This window comes from Tiliqua scincoides, chromosome 6 (genome assembly GCF_035046505.1).
Source record: "Tiliqua scincoides isolate rTilSci1 chromosome 6, rTilSci1.hap2, whole genome shotgun sequence".
Taxonomy (NCBI): domain Eukaryota; kingdom Metazoa; phylum Chordata; class Lepidosauria; order Squamata; family Scincidae; genus Tiliqua; species Tiliqua scincoides.
Window position 1 is genome coordinate 78,007,269 of NC_089826.1, and position 12,277 is coordinate 78,019,545.

At 44.6% G+C, this 12,277-nt stretch overlaps 1 protein-coding gene across 3 annotated transcripts in view; it reads left to right on the forward strand.

The window, feature by feature from the left end:
- The window catches only part of PPARGC1A (PPARG coactivator 1 alpha), a 402,579-nt gene that overhangs the window by 282,058 nt on the left and 108,244 nt on the right, over positions 1-12,277 (forward strand). For all 3 annotated transcript variants that reach the window (XM_066631898.1, XM_066631896.1, XM_066631897.1), the window contains exon 2: positions 4,083-4,262. Coding sequence is in view for 2 of the 3 variants with exons in the window: in XM_066631896.1 (XP_066487993.1) it covers positions 4,083-4,262 (180 nt within the window). In the remaining variant the exon portion in view is untranslated. The remainder of the gene's footprint in view (positions 1-4,082; positions 4,263-12,277) is intronic.

The following is a 12,277-nucleotide window of genomic DNA, read 5'->3' on the forward strand; positions in this document are numbered from 1 at the left end:
AAAGGGAGTTCCAGAAAGAAATAATATTTGATTTATTTGTAAGTAATAATAGCCAGAAAAAGACTCTCAAACTTTATCTCTAAATTTACATGTGCTTGCAATCTGCAAGAGCTCAGCTTCTTGCACGGCAATTAGCAGCTATCTTACAAACTGCAGGAGTTGAGCTCTTTGTATGGCAGTTAGCAGCTATCTGATTTTTTTAATAGCCTTAGGGCTTGAGGCAACTAGTTTCCAGATTTTTCCATCACACTGTTTTCACTGGAGGCTTTACTGGATGCTACACGACCCACCAAAAATCAGGTTGTGACCCACCAGTGGGTTCCAACCCACAGTTTGGGAACCACTGCTTTAAACCAGGGGCTTTCTGCAAATTGTACTCGACAATGAGCTGTTGGCTAGTACCTTGGATGCTGTTACTCAATACCATAGCTCATTGACTTTGGTCCATTTTACATTACCTGCACACCATGGTTCCTACCACCTCAGGGTTCTATACAACTTCCACCTGTGTAAATAGTTTGCACATACCAAGAGAGCTGCACTTCCCATTGATGGTATTTCAAGTATGGTAGACCATATTAATTTTATTTATAAGATGTCTTTACCACCTTTTCCCAGGTGAAAAACCTGGCATTCAAGGCAGTTTACAAGAAGGTTAAAAACATACATAGAAACAATACTTAAAAATCATAGTGACCTAAAACAGCAGATGAAAATATGAAACTATCAACAATGGCAGATAAAAAGTCCAGCACCCCCCCCTCTCCAATACCCTCAGCTGTCAGAAACTTTTCCCCTTCCTATTCATCAACAAATGGTGTTTGAAATAAACTTTCAAGCCCCATTGGAAAGTATCCTGGGAGGGGGCTGATCATAATTCGCCTGGGAAGGAATCCCACTTTTGAGAAGCCACCGCTGTGAAGGCTGTTTCTCTCACTTCTGCCCCCTTGCTTCAGTCAAGGGGGCACACAAAGCAGGGCCCCCTCTGAAGATCTTAGGGGACAAGCTGGTCTGTGCAGGAAAAGGTGGTCCATCAGATGCTGTGGTTCTGAACCATTAAGGGCTTTAAAGCTTAAAACCGGTACCTTGAATTGGTCCTGGAAGCAAACTGACAGCCAGCGTCGCCACTGGAGCAGTGGCCCAACAGAGTCAAACCATCAAGTTCCTGCAACAGGAAGGGCTGCTGTACTCTGTACCAGCTGCAGTTTCTGGAGCATCTTCAAGGGCAGCTCCACATAGAGTGTGTTGCAGTAGCCTAATTGTGATGTCACCAGAGTATGGACCACTGTGGCCAGGTCAGAACAGCATAGCTATGGTTGCAGCTTGCACACCAGGCCTCCCTGTCAACAGCTGCCACTTACCAATCCAAGAGCTGCTGCTTGCCCAGGAGAACACCCAATTGTGTTATCTTCACATGGTGAAAGAGACATGCATCTCCAGGAGTGCTGTGTGTTGCCATCTTCCTATGGCCACTCCCACTATTCCAGGTAATGTATGAAGCAGGCATTATTCCGTGGCACATTTGCCCTCTCCAAGTGGTACTCCTGTTTGCATTTCATTGACAGTGGACTGAGCTGAAGTAGCTATGCAGGGTGCATCTTGCATCCGGGGCTTGCAGTGGGTACAAACTCGGAAGGGGGAGTATGGACCACATTATTATGCATGCATGTGAAAAAGGCAAGGCAGACCTGGATTCCCATCCCTAAACTGGGTTGCGGGCTGGGGAGGTATCTTGGCACTTGGCAGACTCTTCCCTCCAGGTCCCTGTCTGAAAAGAGAAAGAGTAGCAGCCTACTTCCCAATGCAGTTATGAAGGTAAGGAAATGACTATCCTATCCGGAGACCTAGGAGAAGATGAGCTATGAAAAACCAATTAATGCTGCTTGTAGGTTTGGCCTGAGCCCAGTTCCTATTGGCTGGCCTCGTCCTTTTCAGACTTTGCTCATAGCCTAACAGTGAAGCTACTATAGATTGGGAGAATCCATAAATGGAATGTGACATTTATAGATATTTGGTCATTACTTGGCAGGTGTGTAGTTTTCTTGTGCCATGAGAAATATTTCAAAATCCGCTTATTATCAGGGTGGTGTAGCTTAGCAGTATTAATTTACAGAGTTGTGTTTACTGATAATTCCAGAACTACTTGGCAGGCAAATGTCATGTTGCTGCATCTCTGCTGATTTTGGCGTAGTTGCTCCTTTTACGTTAAAGCCAGATGTTCTTGGAATGTATTGGTTAGAATTGCCCCACTGTTTCCTCTCCTTCATTGATTGTTGCTTGTGGGGGTGAGAAAGCTTAGAGGATAATGGTATCATATGACTTTAAAACAACACGCAAAACCAGCCTGTATGTTGTAGGTAGAGGTGTTCTGAAACACTTTTTTATTTTTTTGCAGACATAGCAGATATAGGGCCCAATCCTATCAAATTTTCTAGTGCCAGTGCAGCTGTGCCAATGGGGTGTGCGTTGCATCCAGTGTTGGAGGGTCAATCAGAAGCCTCCTCAAGGTATGGGAACATATGTTCTCTTTCCTTGGGGCTGCATTGTGGCTGCACCAGTGCTGGAAAGTTGGATAGGATTGGGCCCTGAGTCACAGGGCCAATAGTTTTTGTTGTTTTTTTCCCCAAAGAAAAAGTGCAGAAGGTGGTGATAGGTGTTTTTATTCTCAGGGTGCATTTTTATAGTATATAATTATGAATTATAATAGCTTTAAAAGTGTACTAGGTAGGTGATACAGATGGTATAGTATCGTGTTCATTACACAGTCAATTAGGTGTTAGAAAATGGTTTTTTTGGTGCACTTTTTTTTTTTTTACAAAGATGAGAAGTGCATAAAGCAGTGTTAAGTGTGTTTATTTTGCTATCACGGAAAAATCGCACCTCTGGTTATAGGGTAGGGGTGGCCAAGCGTGCTTAATGTCATATCCACATCAGGAACGTGTGGTGGGTGGGGAGGCAGGTGAAGCAGAGCCTTCTTGCCAGAGCTCTTCAAAAAGCACCATCACCACGGGAGGTGTGCATGCACTCACATGGGTTGTGAGTTCCTGCACACCTCCCAGTGGCAGTGCTTTTTGAAGGATTATGGCGAAGGATTCTGGCTTGCACACCTCCCACAGTGGTAGTGCTTTTCGAAGAATTCTGGCTTGCACACCTCCCACAGTGGTAGTGCTTTTCGAAGAATTCTGGCTTGCACACCTCCCACAGTGGTAGTGCTTTTCGAAGAATCCTGGCTTGCACACCTCCCACAGTGGCAGTGCTTTTTGAAGGATTCTGGCTTTTTGAAGCTACTGCTACTCCCCACCCACCACACGTCCCTGATCCTTGTACAATAAAACTTCAGGTGTTTGAGAGCCGCAAGACACAAGCAAATATATCACACACACGTTTTTATTGTTACATACACATTTTATCGCAAAATGCTTTATAAATATTAAGGAATTCATGAACATAAATATATTCACTCACCATGAACATTTAGGTTGCGTTTTAATCCAGTGACATCTCAGTTTTACGCTCTGCAAATAATGGTAAAACTTGAATGCTTCTTGTTTACCTTTATATAAAAATTGTGATGCTAAAAGGAGTTCAGCCAACACATATTCGCAGGCTGCACATTATAGCATCGCGTGGCTCAGGAGAAGTGGTTTGACCACCCCTTTTATAGGGTGAGGGACAGGAGAGAGGTGGGTGAGTTGGTCTTTTCCGCACATCTGTGATAGCACCTGGGCTGAGAGATCATAAATGGTGTTCTGCCTTGCTTTCTTTTTTAAAGTTGGACATTCCAGGGAGTGCAAAGAAAAGGCAGTGGTTGTTGTACCTTGCATAGGAAGTGGTTTGGAAGGCAAAGGCCAGTCTTTTCTCCTCTGGCAGCCTGGCATGCACACACACACTCTGTTGCTCACCTGTGCCAAGCTGCTTGCTCCAAGTCAGCGTTTTTCTCCCCAGAATGAAGTTAACTCCTGTGACCTAATGGGTGGTGTAAGTGAGTTAACGGAGCTATAATTCTTCTCACGCGCTGTTATTGTTTCTGATATCCTCTAATTAACAAAAGTGTTCTTGCTCTTGTTTTTTTCTTGCTTCAGTGCGCTGCTCTGGTTGGTGAAGACCAGCCTCTTTGCCCAGATCTTCCAGAACTTGACCTCTCTGAATTAGACGTGAACGACTTGGATGCAGACAGCTTCCTGGGTGGACTCAAGTGGTACAGTGACCAATCAGAAATCATTTCCAATCAGTACACCAACGAATCGTCAAACATATTCGAGGTAAGGAAAGACATTTGCCATATAAGCAGATTTCTAGCAACGCGGATCGTGGTCTTCCTTAGCTCTGATTTCTGACATTTGGCAGCTGCAAGGCTTGTAACCAGTTCTTCCTGTATTAATCAAGGCTGTTTCCTATTCTTTGGAAGAGTTTCTGATTTTTAGACACTAGCTCTGTTGAGGAATGGCAGAAATGTTGAATGTTTTAGGTGGAAATACCAACATTTCAGATGGCCATTTGACCTAAAGATAATGCCTTTTGATTTATAAAATGCTGGAACACTGGGTGGGATCAGGAGAGGATTTGCAGACTGCATTTAGTGCATCAGAGGTGGAACCAGAACAGAGTCTGGCCACAGAATCTTCAAACCTTGATATTTCAGAACATATGGCTGACTAAGGCAGAACCATTAACACACTATTTGGCTGGCCAGTCTGGAGAGAGACCTGGTGTTTGAGAACCTTTCTCTGTGATTTGAATGCTTTGTTTTTGGATTGCACCCTAAGTAGAAGTGCTGAGATGGAAGGATTAGCCCATTAGACGTTTAGTGGTAAAGGCCTCTTAGAAGCAAGGACCATTCAGGGTCTGTGGTGAGGGCATTCCTGAAAAACCTTTCTGTAGATTCTACTTTGTAGTAACTTTTGATTGGCTTCTGGTATGCAGCTTTGTTTCCAACAAAATGCTTCTGCATTTAGAGTCCGAGCTGTCGTGGATGAAACTGATTATCTTAGCAGTCTGGTTTCAGGGCTGATACTGCTTTTGTGGGTGACCAATGATGTAAGGTACACATGGGGAATGTAACCCTGTTGCTTCTCTTGGAGCATTCCATGCTGGTGATCAGTGTCCTTTTGGACAAACTAGCTTTGTCCTTTAATGAGCTTTTTTGTGGTATGTTGCTGATGCTGCGATTTGCTGTTATATTTCTATATGTTGTTTTTAATACTGATTTTGAACCACCTTGCAGGTTCTTTTGGCTGGAAAAGTGGGATATTTTAAATTGATTCTGTCTATATTAAATATTGGAAGTATTAATAATCATAAAATATCTTGCAATCATAAAACAAACTGCATGTATTCCCTGAATCCAGGGAGCCCAGGGCCTTTTATCAGACTGTCTCAGCACCTGTTAAAGAGAGCAAAACTGTGGCAATCTGGAAATAGGGGGAGTGAGACATCGGACTGTGTAATAGGCAAATCATAATGAAACGTCTGAATTGGCAGTCCTGATAAAAATATTAGGATCCTAGTCTTTTGCTCTTGCCTGGTCAGTAGAATACTACCTTCTGCCCCAGTTCAGACTTTGACTGCCACTCCAGTGTCAGTCTTTGGTTGGACCTTACATTAGGTCTTTATTTGTGCACAGTTGTGACTCAGGTATTTCTTTCAGTTTAATTTTTCGCTGCCAGTGAACCTGTGTGCATTTGCCATGGAATCCGTGTCCATTTCAGAAAATTATGTGTAGGCTGTCATTCTAGGGCAGTGACTTTTTTTTCAACCTTTTTCATCTCCCAGCACACTGACGGGGCACTAAAATTGTCAAGGAACACCATCAGTTCTTTGGCAATTGACAAGGCACACCGCAGTACTGTTGGCGGGGGCTCACATCCCCCAACGGCCCTACTAGCAAATGATTCTTCCCCCAATCTCCCATGGCATACCTGTGGATTATTTGCTACACGTGCAAGTGCCACGATGCAGTGGTTGAAAATTGCTGTTGTAGGACGGGTGTCCAACATAAGGCCCACGGGCTAAATGCGGCCCCTGGAAGCAATTTATCTGGCCCCCATTGTAATTGGGCTTTCCCAGTTTGTTAATTGTATTCTCTTGTATCTTGAAAATATGATCAAGATTTGTACATTTTATCTTCAATAATTTGCAGCTAATGAGTTTCTTTGTGAGAACGAAGTGCCCAAACTTATTTCTGGCCATCATCTGTTGTCACTTCCTGCTGAATGATGTCACTTCCAGCCCTCAACAGGTTCCATGAATGCTAACTTCAGCCCTCTGTATGAAACGAGTTGGACATCCCTGTTCTAGGGTGTGCAGTTAGTTTTATGAAGGTGCCAGTCAGGATTCTTGGACCCTTATGTCTCCAAACGAAAACTGAGATTGTACCCAAAAATGTTCCCACTGCTGCTCTACATTGTATCTTGCAGGGAAAGACTAGTCATGATTGAAAAGCTGCCTGTTAGGCAACTTGTCTACCAGAACTAATCTTCCAGGTGACAGCTTCTAATAAGCTTTGGAGGAAGTCCTAGATTCCGTGAAAAACAGTTTGAAAATTGCAAGTGATTTTGCAGACTGGAAGGTTGACAAAGGATGGGGAGAAAATGTGTGTGTATGGGTGGATGCTGGCAATTGCAGGAGGGCTGAAGGGTTTATGTGGCAGGACTTCTTTTGAATGCAGTCAGTTATGTTTTCTGTCACAGAGCTGTGAGGAAACAATGGGACCCTTGTCTAAAAATGACATTAAGTCAATGTCATTAATAAATCAAGCATCATCAGAAGTGGTTCCCAAACTTTTTAGCACCAGGACCCACTTTTTAAAATGACACTGTTGGGACCCACCAAGATTTACCAGACTTTAAAAAAGGGAGTTCCAGAAAGAAATAATATTTGATTTATTTATAAGTAATAATAGCCAGAAAAAGACTCTCAAACTTTATCTCTAAATTTACACATGCTTGCAATCTGCAAGAGCTCAGCTTCTTGCACAGCAGTTAGCAGCTATCTTCCAAACTGCAGGAGCTGAGTCTTTGCAGAGTAATTAGCAGCAACAGTATCTGATTTTTCAGTTGCCTCAGGGCTTGAGGCAATTAGTTATCTGATCACCCTTTGGCAACCCACCAAAAATCAGGTCCCGACCTATCAGTGGGTCCTGACCCACAGTTTGGGAATCACTACTTTAAGTTGTGCAGCTGCGTGGATGGGATCAGAGCCCATCCTGCTTCCAACAGAGCCCTCTGGAGCTCAGTGATTACTAGGATGTGATTATTGAGTTTTCTGGAATTGTCCTCATTAAGTTCCATTAGGATTTCCATAAAAACATAAGAACAGCCCTGCTGGATCAGGCCAAAGGCCCATCTAGTCCAGCTTCCTGCATCTCACAGTGGCCCACCAAATGCCCCAGGGAGCACACCAGATAACAAGAAACCTCATTCTGGTGCCCTCCCTTGCATCTGGCATTCTGACATAGCCATTTCTAAAATCAGGAGGTTGTACAAACACATCATATCTTGTAACCCGTAATGGATTTCTCCTCCAGAAACTTGTCCAATCCCCTTTTAAAGGCATCCAGGCCAGACGCCATTACCACATCCTGTGGCAAGGAGTTCCACAGACCAACCACGCGCTGAGTAAAGAAATATTTTCTTTTGTCTGTTCTAACTCTCCCAACACTCAATTTTAGTGGATGTCCCCTGGTTCTGGTGTTATGCGAAAGTGTAAAGAGCATCTCTCTATCCACTTTATGCTTCCCATGCATAATTTTGTATGTCTCAATCATGTCCCCCCTCAGGCACCTCTTTTCTAGGCTGAAGAGGCCCAAACATTGTAGCCTTTCCTCATAAGGAAGGTGCCCCAGCTCAGTAATCATCTTAGTCGCTCTCTTTTGCACCTTTTCCATTTCCACTATGTCTTTTTTGAGATGCGGCGACCAGAACTGAACACAATACTCCAGGTGTGGCCTTACCGATTTGTACAACGGCATTATAATACTAGCCTTTTTTTTCTCAATACCCTTCCTAATGATCCCAAGCATAGAATTGGCCTTCTTCGCTGCCGCCGCACATTGGGTCGACACTTTCATCGACCTGTCCACCACCACCCCAAGATCTCTCTCCTGATCTGTCACAGACAGCTCAGAACCCATCAGCCTATATGTGAAGTTTTGATTTTTTGCCCCAATGTGCATGACCTTACACTTACTGACATTGAAGCGCATCTGCCATTTTGCTGCCCATTCTGCCAGTCTGGAGAGATCCTTCTGGAGCTCCTCATAATCACTTCTGGTCTTCACCACTCGGAAAAGTTTGGTGTCGCCTGCAAACGTAGCCACCTCACTGCTCACCCCTGTCTCCAGCTCATTTATGAAGAGGTTGAAGAGCACCGGTCCCAGGACAGATCCTTGGGGCACACCGCTTTTCACTTCCCTCCATTGTGAAAATTGCCCATTGACACCCACTCTCTGCTTCCTGGTCTTCAACCAGTTCTCAATCTATGAGAGGACCTGTCCTCTAATTCCTTGACTGTGGAGTTTTTCCAGTAGCCTTTGGTGAGGGACCGTGTCAAATGCCTTCTTAAAGTTCAGTTATATAATGTCTGTGGGTTCTCCCGCATCCACATGCCTGTTGACCTTTTCAAAGAATTCTCAAAGGTTTGTGAGGCAAGACGTACCCTTACAGAAGCCATGCTGATTCTCTCTCATCAAGGCCTGTTTGTCTATGTGTTTTGAGATTCTATCTTTGATGAGGCATTCCACCATCTTACCCAGTATAGATGTTAGGCTAATCGGCCTATAGTTTCCCGGGTCCCCCCTCTTTCCCTTTTTAAAGATAGGCGTGACATTTGCTATCCTCCAATCTTCTGGCACCGTGGCCATTTTGAGGGACAAGTTGCATATCTTAGTCAAGAGATCAGCAACTTCATTCTTCAATTCCTTAGTACTCTAGGGTGGATGCCATCAGGGCCTGGTGACTTATTGATCTTTAATTTATCAATGAGGTCTGAAACATCTTCTCTTTTAACCTCTATCTGACTTAACTCCTCGGTCAGGAGGGGCCGTTCGGGCAGCGGTATCTGCCCGAGGTCTTCTGCCGTGAAGACAGATGCAAAGAACTCGTTCAATTTCTCTGCCATCTCTTAAGTCTCCTTTTATCTCCCCTTTCCCTCCCTCACCATCCAGAGGGCCAACCGCTTCTCTGTCGGGTTTCCTGCTTCTAACATATTTGAAGAAGCTTTTATTATTCCCCTTAATGTTGCTGGCCATGCATTCCTCATAGTCTCGCTTGTCCTCCCGTATCACCTTCTTACATTTCTTTTGCCACAGGTTTATGTTCCTTTTTATTCTCCTCATTAGAGCAAGACTTCCATTTACGGAAGGAAGCTTCCTTGCCCTTCACAGCCTTTCTAACTTGGCTGGTTAGCCATGCGGGCACCCTCCTGGATTTAGTGGAACCCTTCTTTCTTTGTGGTATACACCTCTGCTGGGCCTCTATTATTGTTTTAAGCAGCCTCCATGCACTCTTTCTACCTTCCCTTTCAACATCCTTCTAACCAGCCTCGTCATTTGAGGGAAATCCACCCTTCGGAAGTCAAGGGTTTTTGTGAGAGATTTGCCCGGTATTCTTCCCCCAACGTGTATGTCGAAACGAATCACAGCATGACCACTGTTCCCCAATGGCTCCGTAATATCGACATCTCTAACCAGTTCCTGTGTACTGCACAATATTAAATCCAGAGTCTCCTGTCCTTCCACACCTTCCACACAGTCCACATCATTCCTCGCAGCTTGCATAGTTCCTTGAAAGCTACCAGGAATACCGGTAGTAAGGCAAGCGAAGGTAGCTCATTCCCAAGCTATTGAGATGCTATGTAGGATCAATAGCACAGCTTAAGATGGAAAGTTAGTACTCATTGTCGCTCTGGTTTGTTACCTCCTGGGGGTTTAACTACTGCGTATCTGCCACATAATCCTGATAGCTGAAAGACTTTTTATGTAGATTATGAGTGGAAATGAATCCAAAAGAAGATGCCCTATTGTGCAGACCTTGGCATTAAGTGGGGCCTCGGTATCCACAGGGGACCCATTCTTGTACCCCCTGAAAATACTGAAAATCATGGCTAAGTGAATCCATGATTTTCAGCCCCTCATGCCCTCCAGAGGGCTTTCTGAAGCCTGCAGAGGCCACATGCATCCACCCACAGTCTCTGCGGGCTTCAGAATTGCTCTGAGAAGCGAATAAACACCCCAAAACACCAAAAAAGAGGCGATTTTATGCCTTTTAAGGCTTTATGGCTTTTAAGGCTTTAGAGAGTCCTGCGGAGGCTCTGGTCGCTTTCTGAGATGTAGGTAGAGTCTGAGTCTGGCTTAGCATGAGTTCAGGGGATCTGCATTGAGCCAGATCCGTGGGTACAGATATCCACGAATATGGAGGCCCCACCTGTATATCGCTTGTTATCCCAGTAGACTGACTCCATGGAGCCAGTGGGTTTAGGATGATGAGCATTGCATTAATGAAGGTATCATATGTTTGAATTCGGTGTCCCTGTATTTGTTCTTGTTGTGGAACCGATAGAATGCAGCCTGTGAAGGCTCTACGTTATCCAAAGCTGCTATCTACTGCTATGCAGTAATGATAAAAAAAAATACTACCTGCAGTCCAAAATGGGACACTCCAGCAACAGATGCATTGTGCAAGGCTAATGGTTGTATAATGTGGTTCTAACAGGTGTAGAATTTGGACTGTAAAATGTGGAAAACCTGTACTCTTTTGCAAGACAGGATGGGCAGTTCAGTTACTCCTGGCTTCTGTAAAATGCAGTTTATAAAATGTTGCAGTAGCAGATGCCTTACATCTTTGTTTTGTTTTTGAGTTGCAACTGGAACAGTTTGAGAGCCTGTGATTCAGCCACATTGCTGAATCTAACCAGGTCTAGCTCTGTTTGGATGGGATATGAATGCTACCTTGAGTTCCAGGACAGGATAAAAATGTGGTAAATAAAACAAATGCAGAAATTCTTGATGTCTTAGACATGTACTTCAGACTGAACTCTTCCCCTTGCTTTGTTCCCAAGTAGGCTTGTTTTGATCTAACAGGGATAATAGGAAAGCAGGATGGTCCTTCTGTAGATTTTAGCCACTTTCTTCAGGATCTTGCAAATTTTGAGGGTTAGCTTTGGAATCATGACAGAGGAAAAAAAAGTCAGCAGCTCTTGAAATACAAGCAGAAGTTAAGTACAAGTAAGTAGATTAAGTAGAATTTCCCCTCCGTACTTTTCCTCTGTATTTTCTCTCCATCTTGCCCCTGTTCCAGTATTTTCCTAAGGTGCTATAGCAAACAGGGTACTGTTTCTTGTCTCTGCTGCTCTTTCTTATGACTATGGGGGGTGCTCAAGAACCAAGGATGATACAGCATCTCTGTGGATTTTACCTCCATGCTTACTCTCGAGGGAGAGGGAGAGAGGCACAGAGTTTCACCTTTTGTGATATTATCGGATTACTTTTCTGCATATTGATTGTAAATTTTGCTAATTTGGCTTTTTCAGTTGAAGTGGGACTGGCTCGAGGTACTTTTGTTGCCTGTGATGACATATCGAAGATGCACTCTCCTCCGTATTTGTGCCTCGGAGTGAAGTGGGAATTCAGATATTCTGGAACATTAATTGTGAATATAGGAGGAACCTGTAACAAAATACTGCGTTCCCCAACCCTAATGTCCAGTTGGCTCAAGCAGGCTAATTCCTTTGATTGTGCCCTTCCCTGTTTTGCTGGCTCCCCCCCAACTGGAACCCTAGCATTCAGTGGCAGGGGGTGCTGAGCATACCTGGGTTGTTTTGTGAACATGTTCTTGTTACATTTGTGGAGGTATCTTCTTCTGCATGCAGGTGAGAATCTGAGTAATTTGTATTTGGTCTGTAGGCTGCCCTGTTGCACATGCAAATTGTTAGTAAACTCAAGGCCTGATCCTATTGGGCTGGCATCGATGCTGCCATAAACATGCTGTAAGGCGTGCCTGTGACACTTACTGCCAGGCCCAGTGCCAGCTCAGCGTGAGCCCATGCTGAGCCAGCACCAGGTGGAGGCCAGTCTCATGCTGCCAGAAGCTCTGGGCAAGCACCAGGAAGTGGAGCAGTAAATTGGGGTAGGAGGGAAAGCGTTCCGGGGCAGGGGGAGAGAGCGGGCTGGGAACGGCAGAACTCTGCTCCGCTGGGTCCAGATTCCAGTGCCTTGCCTTCCGGCTTGACACAAGGCTGCTTTACTCTGCATCGTCTAAATAGCTGGCGCAGAGTCACTCAG